The sequence below is a fragment of the Coturnix japonica genome, chromosome 2 (genome assembly GCF_001577835.2).
Source record: "Coturnix japonica isolate 7356 chromosome 2, Coturnix japonica 2.1, whole genome shotgun sequence".
NCBI classification, from domain to species: domain Eukaryota; kingdom Metazoa; phylum Chordata; class Aves; order Galliformes; family Phasianidae; genus Coturnix; species Coturnix japonica.
Window position 1 is genome coordinate 18,115,467 of NC_029517.1, and position 12,366 is coordinate 18,127,832.

Below are 12,366 nucleotides of genomic sequence, written 5' to 3' on the forward strand. Positions count from 1 at the left end.
CTGGTGCAGGGCAGGACATTATTTCTCTTAGGAATAAAGTGCTTCCATGCTTGTTTATTGCCAGTCCACTTACCCAGTCTGGAGCAATTAGCCTTGGGTGGTGAAGATATCACTGGATTCTTAATATATAGATATTATCAAATGAGTACAGTAATTAACACAGAATCTGCTCTTGAAAACTACTTCATTTCCTTCTGGTGGTGACAGGATAGGTCCTTGTGGTTTTTTCCTTCTTTAAACTACAGCAGCATTCCAAGGATATGCCACAACATCCTTTTTCTCCATCTGGGAATCATGTATTAGATAATTCCTGCTTGTGTTCAGTTGGTCATCCTCTTTTATTTTTATTATCACAGACTGGGGGAAAAAGCTTACTCTTATCTAGTTTTGTTCTCTTCTTTGCTTGTAATTAGTAAATATACTCTTACAATATGAGACGGTCATTATTACATTTCATTTATGACTGTGTCTTTCCAAAGTGCTGCAGAAATTCCCCAAGCACAGAGAGTGGCTTTGCTTAGGGCCATGAATTGATTTACAAAATGTTACCAGTAGTACCTCACCCTGGGGAGGCAGACGATATATTAAATATACCCATCCAGGTTCTGCATGCAGACATCAACTTACAGCCTGCTGGCCAGCTGGCAGTGATATCTGTTAATGCATAACCATGCAGGTTGGCAGCAGGCCAGCCCTTCACTGAGTTCCTTTAGGGGTCTGCGAGCCTCTACAAAACATTCTTCAGTGCAAGATAATAAGGGTGAAAGTGACAGTTCTCTTCAGGTCTCTGTAGCAGGGCTTACCACTGATGCATAGGGAAATCCTAGCCCTTGCATTCACTGGGCAGTCATGAAAAGGAGAATACTGGGCCAAAAAGCTGCTTGCCACGTGTGAGACTGGCTCAGGGCTAAGGAATATTTTTCTGTTTTCCTATTTGCCTGCATTGCTGGAATCGAAGTAGTGTTTGGCTTAACTGCTTGAAAGGTTACTGAGAAGCAGATAGGGGAAAAAAAAAAAAAGCAAAAAACCCAAGACATCAAGGCTGCTAAATTTGTCCGTGGTGAAAGGATTGCATGATGCCTGCAGAAGCCTCAGATGACAAGAAGCACGAGTGGCACAGGAAGGAGCAGAAACCCTGCTCTGGGCCTCACAAAATGAGTCAGACTCATGGGCTCTGATTTCCACGCCCTGCCAGCTCAGAGCAATGTGACATAGCCAGTACCTTCAGGAAGAAGTGCTGCACAGTAGAGTGACTATGAAATGCTAGCATGTGCAACTGATGCCCCTTGCTGGGAAAATGGCATCTGGGACTCATCTCATTGCTGTTAGATTCTTGTTTCTTCTGTTCAACCCTTGTCCTCCAAATTTTGCTGGCCAGTGAGTAAGGCTATCTGTGCTGTGAAGGGGTTTATCCCACTGAGCACAAACATTATGGTACAAAGTGACGTAGTGGCATAAGAAACCCCACTTGGCCTGATCAAAGCTTTGCCTCACTGCAGGAAGCACCCAGACAAGCCAGGAAAAAACCTACTGAACTTTGGGGGAGGTCTTCTCCCTTCCCTTCCTACTGTTCCCTAAGCAAGTGATTTTCTTTTCTTGAAAGCATAATGGGAAGGAGCTTTTCTCTTTTTCTGCATCTTCATTTGTAACTCTTCTCCATTGCTGTAGTTAAACATGATGCAGATTTTCTGAAATGGGGATTCCCAGAGAGGATCTCTCCCTCTGGCTGCATCAGTGCTGGTAGTTTGGTTCATGTTGGTTAGCAAAGCATGTGAGGATCATACTGCCCTGACCTGCCTGGGTCAACGTTCAGTGTTCCAGGCTCAGCAGTCCTGCTCCCTCTGCCATGGGTGACTTCTCACTGCAGTGGAACCTCCCTGACTTCCAAGGCATTGAGGAAAGCAGGCGTAGTACCAAAATAGCCATAGCCTTGTGACCAGGCGTGCGTGGTCCCATTGCAACATGGGCACTGATCCTGAGCAGCCTGGGGTCAGCAAGACACTGTTAAGTTTTGGCTCATCCTGCTCCATCTTGTGTGCTTAGTGAGGCTGCAGGACTGCCCCACTGTAGGTCGCTGGGGCCTCTCCATCCAGCCAGTGTTGTGGTAAGGATATGAGGTACTTGCCTAGCACAGACTTTAAGGTTTTGAAATATCATGCTGAACAAATGAAGTCAAAAGTGCAGGTCTTCAATTTGACTGACTAGCTGGGTGACTCCTAGGCATTCCTTTCTCAAACTGCAATTGCTTCCTCCTCTGATATCTAGAACGATTTTACAATTTCACCCCAAGAAACACCCTGCATTTCTTCCATTCTTATAAGAAACTCAAAGCCTTGTTGATGATAGTTGTTATTTTTATATCATTTGCAGAAATAAGTCTTTCTTAGAAAGAGAGAAATGAGCAGATTTGCCTGCAGTTAGAAATTGTTGTTTCCTCTGAGGAGGTAGAAAACAGTAGTGTAAGAGGTGATAATTTATTTCCAACATGTCGCTGTAGTCCAATGTGAAATTTAACCTTGCCTAAAAATTTCAAAGGGCTCTGTGTATTTCAGGCTCAAGTCATGAGAGAAAACAGACTCAGATACAACTCTTACAATCACAAAGAGATTGTAAGATCTCTCAATCCCAAAGAGATTAGCTGGTGTGCTCATTACATCTGCTGAAGCACAATTTCAAAGTATTATACCATGGAAGTAAATAGTTGATTAGTGAAAGAAAGGTGTCTGATCAGAGGCAATGAAGTTGCCTGCAGTTGAGCAAGGAGTTTTATCAAGGGTCATCCAGGACATAAACATACTTAAACAGTCATATTAAAATGTTCTTACGAAGGGTTTTTTTCTATAGATAATTGTGAACACTTTTCATCATGCAAATGCAAACACAGCCTGCAGTCTTTCCCCTGTTTGTGCAAATAAGAAGTCTCAGCTTATTACATCACTGGAAGTCCTAAGCTGGCTTTGTGTCTGTGAAAACTGTTGCTGTGGTGCCAACCCAGAGCAATGTGCCACATCTTGTGGCATTAGTTTCCCTTTTTTCTATGGTCTGCAGGTTCTGAAGTTTGTACAGTTTCTTCTCATGCGCTGCATAGAAATGGGTTGCTTTTATCCGTGCTGATTCTTGCTTTAACAATTAGTGGTGATCTCTTTCTGGATGTTGATTATATTGTCTGTTTTTCGCATCACTTTGTTTTCTGGAAACAGATTTGGTATGATGTCATCACAACTTCCTTCTTGAAAACTTACCCATTCATGAAAAGCTGCCACCTGTAATCACTGCCTGTAATATTTAGATCAATTGAAACAATCTGGGACAGGTTTCCCACTTCTGAGAGGAAAAGGAAGTTAGTATGTGTCAGAACAACTCCTTGAGGATGTCTCTGGCTACTCCTGTGATCAGTGGGACAGGGATAGTCATTCTGGCCTGATCCCAGGTGCAAGCCCCTTTCCTGAATCCTGCTAAGTCTACTCCAGACCTCTTGCAGCTGATCCTTGTACAAAAGCCTTTAAGACTACAAGCAACGTGTATTGAGACTCCAACTGAAAGAATAATTGATGCAATTATTTCTAATTATGCAACAAATTAGTGATATCTGGCAATAGTAATATTGACGATATATAATAATCTGTTGGTTATAGAATTATTGACAATAAAAATGAGAACTGTTGGTCTTAATAGGATGGCTTATAGCTTCATATGAAACTGGAAGTTTGTCTTTAAACCATCTCTGGATCGAGACTATGGATTGTGCCTAACAAATGTTACTGAGTAGTTTTTTTACTGAAGCATAATACACTGGAGGTTTTCCTTTATTATATATATATATATATATATATATATATATATATATATATATGTGTATATATATATAAGGGATATTTTCTTCATATATATATATATATATATCCCTTTTCACAGAAATAAGATTATCTAAAGCAATATTAAAGTTTTGTCCTAAGAAAAGCCAGTATTCTGTTAGGAATCCTGAGTATGCAGAGCCCTACAACCTGTTATGAAGGTGCCTGCCATGCTCACTTTGCAAGAGGAAATAAGCTGGACAAGGCATTTGGCTAGCAAAATATCTCCTCTTTGAGTATGCCCAAATGGAACATCTTCAGAGTTTCTGTCCTTCCATTTGTTTTCTTTTTTCCATGCTGCAGAAGCTCCACTTTTCAGTAATCTGTGTTCTTTGAGCCATTATTCCAGTTCTGTCAGTGAACTTCTCTGGAGTAGTTCATGCTGCTTTGCTTTGCTCCTCCAAAGAGACATGAACAGCTGTAGCCTTTGGGTCATCATTGCTGGCGCTGATGACATGCTTCTAGGCTGAAAGTCAGAAAGCCATAAACCACTGGTGACTATTGAGCCTCTTTGGGGAGCTACTCTCACTGCAGCCTTGGTTAGCTGCTGTCACAGCTCAGCTCCAATGCACAGCAGATGGCTTTCAGCTGCCACCTTGCTGCTGGGCAGTCCCTCAGCTTTCAGCCTTTAGGGAGCTAGTACCTCCCCTGCACACTCTGTGTCGGCCTATACGCTGGCTCTTGGGTAGCTTGATAAGGAGCTTCCTACAGCAATTATCGAGCCTATCCCTAATGATTCATCTGAAGGTACCTCAGTGCTGCCTGGACCTCGTGCTGCTGATGGGATGTAGCACTCTGGTGCTGCTGGGCTGCTGTTTGAATGAAGGGAACAGGGGAAGGGGAGCTCTCATATTTTGCTATGCTAAGGATCTTAATGGCTGCAATTGTTTGCAAAGTTTGCTTGCTCTACAATCTGCCAAAATCTTTATGAAGCCCTTGGATTTTGTGATGGAGTCTAGAAGGTCTGAGCAAATAAATTACAAATCAGATATATGCACAGAAAGGGAGCAAGTTCCTTCCCAGTAAGCAGTGCTAGGAGGGAGCCCATTCCCCAGTTCCTGGAGTCAGTGTGCTGCTGCAGGGGCCGGCAAACTGCCCTGAAATGCTGCTGTCCTACACAGATTGAGGGAGTGCTGTGCCTTGTGCTGCATGAGGGAAGAATTGTCCTCAGTGTGCAGCAGATAAGGGTGGCACAGCTGACAAGGTAGGCCCTTACATGAGAAACACTACCTCTGAGATGCAGAGAGAAATCATGGCTCGGGAGATCTGTGTTCAGCTTTGGTTTCACTTGCTGATATTTCTGTGAGAGCAAAATGTGGTTTTAGAAGTTCAAAACGCTTTGTGAAACCACACAGCTGTTCCCTTCATTTATAAGTGAAAGACAGCTTGAAAAAAGTGCTGTAATTCTAGCAGTGGTGGCTCTGCCCCTCTCAATGAGATACAGCTGGGCAGGCTCTCATGTTTCCTGTGAAATGCTGCGCTCAACCCAGAGCCACGGGGCAGCACTGTGTGAAGGGATTGCCATAGAAACCATTATTTGTATCTTGAAAAAACACCGGCTGTTTTCAGGGGAAATTACATAGAAATGTGACGTTAGCTGTCTCAGATAAAAATAACAGTCCCTTGACAAATCAAAGTTACAGGAGGCTCATAAAGCTCATTTTTTGTATTTTTTGTTTTGATTTGAATGTTTCTGGGTATGACTTAGTTCGTAGCTCTTTATCAGTTTGTTGGGCTCGTTTGTATTTTTTTCATTGGAGCTACTAATGCTAACGTCTGATCATCGCGTATGTGTCTCTTTGCTTCTCATTTGGAGCTAGGATTCATTATCTCCACATTGATTCATTCTTCTCTATTCATGTTTTCCTGGTGTAAGATTTCTGTGGCTTGAAGCCACAGAAATGTGAGTAGTATATACCACAAGGCTGTCGAAAGAAGTAGTACTATTGAAAAGCTAATTGGATCTGACTATATTTCATTTTGCTGAACTTAAGCCATAAAAGAATGTGCAAAGCTCTCAGTGTGGTTTGGTAGAAGGTCATAACTGTAATGCTGGGTCTGAGGCAACCTGTCTGTTTGTCAGTCTTTGCATTGAGGGAGAATACAGACAGATGCAACTTTTTACCATCTAATCTTTAAGCCAATTTTGTATCTGATCTCAAACGCATCTGATCAAGTCTTTGTGAGAGCTACCAGCAGTCAGTCTGAAGTAGAGGCTTTAAAGCTTTCCTGATTTCACCCAGTGACTGTTCTCAAGTTCCAGTACATTTCTCATGCTCAGGGCATTTCATGACCTCAGAAGATTGGAAATAAAATAAATTCATGTTCATCAGCCATAAAATAAGCCACGGAATATTACCATAGAATTATTCCAGCAACTTGCCCTTAACTTCTGGCTGAACTGCAACCGATTTATTTTTTATTAAAAAAAGCTTTTCAGACTTGACTGTCAGCTCAAGGACTTGAATCTACTTGAGTAGATTCTACTTGCTCCCAACTATGCCTTAAGTCAGCAACAAGGTTTCTGATAGTTCTGCAAGCACAGCTTTGTGAACAGAAGAGTTGAGGGCTTCATTACTGTTTACTATGTGCGAGTGTTAGAAAATGGGCAAAATTAGAAGCTAGCGATAGGAAAGCATGAAAGTTTCTGTTATTTTAAACTATCACAATCGTTGTAACATAACAAGAGAAAGTAAAGCAGCGCAGACAACCACTGGCGACCTGATATCGTAAGTCAAATTCGATTTAGTATGTCTAATTTCTACCAGGTTTGTAAACCTTATATATCTTTCTCCTTGAACCATATCTCCGTATCTTTCCTCCTCACTGAGCATCACAATATTAGGTGAAGAACTAAGATGCATATTCAGTGTGATTTACTGAACATGAAAAAGTCACAACGGTAGGATAGGAAAGAGCCTTTAAAACCATTTGGAGATAGGGTTTGGAGGCACTGGGCATGTTAGATGCATAGTCAAATTGGACTCAGGACTTGGCCACTTTTGTTGTTGTTCTTCTTCCCCAGTAACCTCAATACAACATACCAAAACAGAAACCTTCCTGCTTTGCTCACTGCATACCCTGGTATTAATATGTATTGTGGTTACCTTCCTTCACTGTTGCATTCAAATCACTCCACATGAAGTTTGCATTGCTGTGTAAGGGTGGCCAGAGTTAGAAGCTTCATCACTTTTTTTGCCATCCTTTACACTAAGAACTGAGGAGCCGCTTTTTACTCACTTGGGCGTTCTTTGTTTCATTTCAGCTTTATGATGGGCCTGATGTACAGTCCAACCTGATAGGCACTTTCTGTGGACAGTCTCTTCCGCTGGCAGGGAACACCACAGGCACCAGTCTTCATGTGGAATTTTATTCTGATGGACTGCAGGCTAGAAGTGGTTTCCAGATGCTGTGGCATATTAATGGTAAGTTAACCAGGCTTCCTCTGTAGAAGTGTTTTCTTCCACACATGGGTGGGACAGTTCCATCTTATGCTGCTCCACTGTCAGCAAAGTAGAAATAACCTGTTGCAGCATTGAAAACATTGCATTTCCTTATAATTGCTTAAGTATTTCTCCAGTGAATGTTTCTGCACATGTACACCTTTGAAGATCATGGCAGCACAGGCTTAAAGCATAATACTTTTCATCTGCAGAAAAGGGCACAGGGATGAGGAGCATCTGCAGAACTGTAGTGCTGAAAACGAGATATAATCTATTAATAGGAGATATTAATAGCACATATTACTATTAATGGAGATATTACTCTGTTAACAGGCTACTTGGGCAATCTAATGGGAAACGTTCGACTCTGTTTGCCTGATTTCTGTAGACTTGTTTTTCCAGTGCAGACTTCTCTCTGATTTTCTTTATTGATGCTGTTTTTTTGATCAGGGTGTTCACTTCCAGCCCTCCCTTCACTCAGTGCCCCTCCTTTCTCTGCATGAAATAACATTGGCCAGGATGTGCTTTGGATGTTGTTTTTTTTTTTTTCTTCCTCTTGTGTTTGCATGTCACAAAGAGTGTCGCAGGGCTTGTTAAATAGCAAGCATGCATGCCAATTATAAACCAATCTGTTAATGATCGTACGACTGCAAACTATGTTTGCAATTTCTTTGTAAATTAGGCTACAGATGTTATTTTTTTCACTCTGCTTATTTAATGGCAATATTGGACTGTAACGAGATTAAATCATATGCCACTGTATATCCCATCAAAGAGGATCCAGCCTCTAAAATAATTAAATAGCCACAGTTACCCTGTCTGTCTAATCAGTTCACACCATTCAACTTTGACAGCATTGTAAAGCAGCTGAAATCGGCTGCAGAGGCCCCACTGTGGGTTGCTGAGGTGTAGGGCATGCTATACATTGCTTGAATAGGAGCTTCTCTGTGCTGCCATGGAGTGCTGGCGCTCCTGGGCTCCCAGAGCACTGTCTGACTAGACAGCGCTGTTTGGCATTCAGTGGGGGTCAGGGAGCATTTCTGGGCAAAGGAGGGCCATAAGCAGGAGGAATGAGATGTGTGTCAGGAGCCAGCAGGGGAAGTGCTGCAGCACAAAGGTACGTTCTTGTGCTTCGAGCTGATGTCATCCTGGGACTACACAAAAGAAGAAAAAGTGGGGGCTTTTGTGCACAGAGCCAGATGACATCAGCTTCATACAGTAGCCATGGTTCTGGGTTAACTTGCTTTTCTAAAGCTCTTAGAGCTTTCCCAAATCTGTCTGCATGGTAAGCACTCATTTGCTTTCCCTCCACCTCCCCCATACAATCATTTCCCGGACTCTCCCACCCCCTGCATTCCCTTTCTGCACTGATACATTCACTTCTCTGTCAGCCAGCACTGCCCCTTCCTGAGCTCCTGGACACAAAACCGCATGCTGTGCAGGGCCCAGGCTGCTAATGTGGGGCTGTGCCTGAGCAGCAGAGCAGGATGTGTGGGATCAAATAGGACTGGCTCCCAGGGAATGTCACAGCTGTGACTCCTGACAGCCTGTAATACGAGTGCAAGTTCCTCCACAGATGACTACAGTCATCTTCTTTCTGCATGTTGTAGGCACTTCCTTTTTTTTTTCTAGATTGGTGACATGCACAAATATGGGTAGCCCCATGTTGTCAGAGTATATGCTGCTGCCATGGGCTGGATAAAATTAGATACGTTGTTGTGGTCTGGGCGCAATGCTCACTTCTCCCTTCTGAAAATCTTTTAAATGTACAAAATCCTTAGCAGAGAATTTCCCTTGCTGTAGAGGAGCTCAGCTTGAGATGCTGCCTTTCAGCTGGGAATTTCATAGCAAAGCATTCAGGTCCCTTCTTCAAGGGAAGCTAAAAACAGTCTGCTAACATCTCACCTGGCAATAAGATGGCTATATATATATGCAAAGAGCAGAGTTTTGCTTTTGCTCAAATGACAAATGTATGCTCTAGAGTTCAAGCTCCTGAAAACTATTTCTCAGGCTGTTCATGTGCTCCTTAACTGGCAGCTGTGAAGCGTCTATGAGAAATACATCAATGACATTCACATTCTTTGGTGATCAAAGAGAGCAGCAGTTGGGTTTGCCACCAAGGGTCTTATACAGTTCACTTCAGACATTCCTTCTGGGTAGCTTTGCTAGGAGTTATGAAGTGATCTCAAAAAGCTGAAAGACTGCATCAAGAACAAGCGTGAGCAGCCCCAGCTAACACGCCTGGCACAAATCTGAAATGTTTTGATTTGAAACATTCGCATCTTTTCAGTTGCTGACTTGGGCTGCTACAGGAAGCCTAATCTGTAGGCTTTCTGAAAGAGAGAATTGATCTTGTGGGAATGCTGTTAGTCTTTGAAGTGTCTTGTATCATTTTAACTTGCATAAAAAGTTATAGTGCAAAGAAATGGATTTAAATGTGTTTTTGCTTCTGTAATAACACTGTTCATCTAAATGCCTTTCAGCAATTGTGCTGCGCTTACCAGAGAAAAGCTTGAATCTGCAAGGTGCTCATTCAATTTCTGTTGTTTATTAGGAAGCTTAATACAGATGAATATATTTGAGGATGTTTATTGTCCCTTTGTGTAAGAACAAACTCTTGGTGGCAGTTTGGCTGTAGCAAAGATGGCATACCAGCTGAATTGCTTTTCTTAAAAAAGTTCAGGAGGCCAAAAGGGCAAAGGTCTCTGGGTGCAAAATTACACCAGTGACAACTGTCACTATCTGAGAAGACACATATTTCCTAGACCCGTCACTTACCTTATTAAGCAATGCATGTGTAGGAGGGCTGCTTTATATATATGGGTGTTTCATTGGAAGCTTGCTTACTATTCTGCTTCATTGTTAGGAAAGCTTATAAATTTAGTTGCCTCTTCTCAGTGTAGTCAAAATCTGTGTTTGCTATTCTGTTTTCTGTGCCATATTAATTCCCCCCTCTAAAAAAGAAACAAAGTGCACTGCTGAGAGATGAATAACATAGCTCTAAAGCATTGCTCTTTTCCTATGCCATCATCTTCGTTCCATTGGATTTCCCTAGGGAGCCAATGACTGATGGACAGGGTGTGGAGAAAGCCCACTTGGTTCATGAGGAGAGCAGTTTTTGTTGCATTGGGTCCATATTTTAGGAAGATGAAAACTATTCAAAAGCATACAATAATTAAAGACTGTTTTTCAGTGTATATGCAGGCAAATTGTGAAACAGTTCATAAGCTCTTCAGGGAAGAACAACAGAAACAGACATTAGATTAAGATGCAGAAGCCATTCACCGCAGATATTTGCCAGACATCCATTAGGATTGCTGGAGAGAATATTGCATTGCCAATCAATAAGGGAGATGAGGCCCAGATTTCCTCAGCCTGAATTCTCACTCTCTTTTTGATTCTTTATGTGGCCTTGGAAAATCAGCAATAGTTCAGTTTTCAGAAATGGCCATTCCTTTTCAGTGTCTTATATCACGTTAGATCTGAGATTCAAGGGGTCTGATCTTATCATGACTTGAACAGTTGCTTTGAATTATAGGTGTGCTGTGTTCAGCTGCCTTTTTGTATCACAGTCTGGCTATTAAAAACATTGACGTATTCTCTATAAGACATTATGAGGAATTAATTTTTGGGTTTTTTTTCTGCAAGCTGACCCCTTCCCCTCTGACTAGTATATAAGAATAAAAGCCATTCCTTTTTTTTTTTTTTTTTTTTTTTTCCTAAATTCATGTTGCTAAACTGTTACATCAATGTCTGAAAGCTGGAAAGTGGGCTTCTTTTTGGGACACTGAACACTGACAGCTGCTACAGAAACTGCGGCCATTCAGCATCTTGGGAGATTCCAAGCTCCTGTTTAAATGCCTAAAATTGTCTTTTAAGTCTCTGGGAATTTTTCTTTATCCAAGATATTACTGACCTCAGATTGGAACATGTAGAAGAAGATAACAGAACTCAGGAGACTGACTTAAAAAAATACTAGTGAAATCTATATATGTAATTAACAGATTAGGAGAAAACAAACCAAAACATTTTCTCACTTGAATTTCTACTTGCTGTCATAAACCTCCACGTAAAACATTATCCCAGCTTCTCCATTGGATAATGTTCTATAAAATAAATCTACTCAAGAGAGCAAAATGTTTCAGAATCGTGTCCAAGTTATACTTTGTGCAAGTGTTAGCATAGAGCACAAAAATGTTGGTACTAAATGCTCCTTGCAGCTAGAGTCAGTTAACATTTACTGAAATATTTCAGTATGAGCACAACCCCGAAACCTTTCATTTCCCTCACTGATTTTAAAGGAACGGTGCCAATTCGCTTTAAGCTTTGTGGGAGGGACTGTTCTAGAGTGTGGCTAAAACATAGCCATGAATAAATCAGAAATCCTTGTGAATAATGGAGGTTTCCACAGATTACTACTTCTGTATTCAGCTATAATTATTTATGAGAATTGGGATTCTTCTTTGGTTAATGAACACCATCTGCTAACCAAACAGGCAGTAATACAGAAAGCCATCTATAAATTATCTCTTGCACAATGTTCAACGACTGCTAAGGTTTTAGCCAGAGGAAAGCAAAAACAGCAAGTAAGTGTTTCCTGAGTTTTCTGTTTGTTGCCTGATGTCCTAGCAACTAACTACCAGGTTAGGGAGCTGTTTTAAGCATTTTTCAAGGGAATTCCAAGACCTTTATGCTGCTGAAACATTCCCCCACATGCACTTTTTTAAAGTTTAACTGCAAGGCAGAACTTTCCGAAATGACCACAAGGAAAGCTGCACAAACCAAGCCTACACCACATGCAGTTCAGCTGCAAGAACATTTTCCATGGTGCAGCTGTCCATATTAGCTGTCCAGACACAGCAAGCTCATGCATTTCTGTGCTGTGAAAAACTTCTAAGTATGTTTTACTGCAGTCTGAAGTTGTGAAGCAATTTAGAGGTTCTGCCCTCTCATTTTTGTTAAGTGCTAAATTGTTTATTCCTTTGTTGCCATAGAAAGCAAAAACTCCCTTTATTTGAATGGAAGCAAAATGTAATCTGATGTTTGCAGACAGGTATAAATAGTGGGAG

At 41.5% G+C, this 12,366-nt stretch overlaps 1 protein-coding gene across 1 annotated transcript in view; it reads left to right on the top strand.

Moving 5' to 3' along the window:
• CUBN (cubilin) overlaps window positions 1–12,366 on the top strand; it is a 124,735-nt gene that overhangs the window by 40,570 nt on the left and 71,799 nt on the right. The window contains exon 28 of the mRNA XM_015853475.2: window positions 7,120–7,279. Coding sequence (XP_015708961.1) covers window positions 7,120–7,279 — 160 coding nt within the window. The remainder of the gene's footprint in view (window positions 1–7,119; window positions 7,280–12,366) is intronic.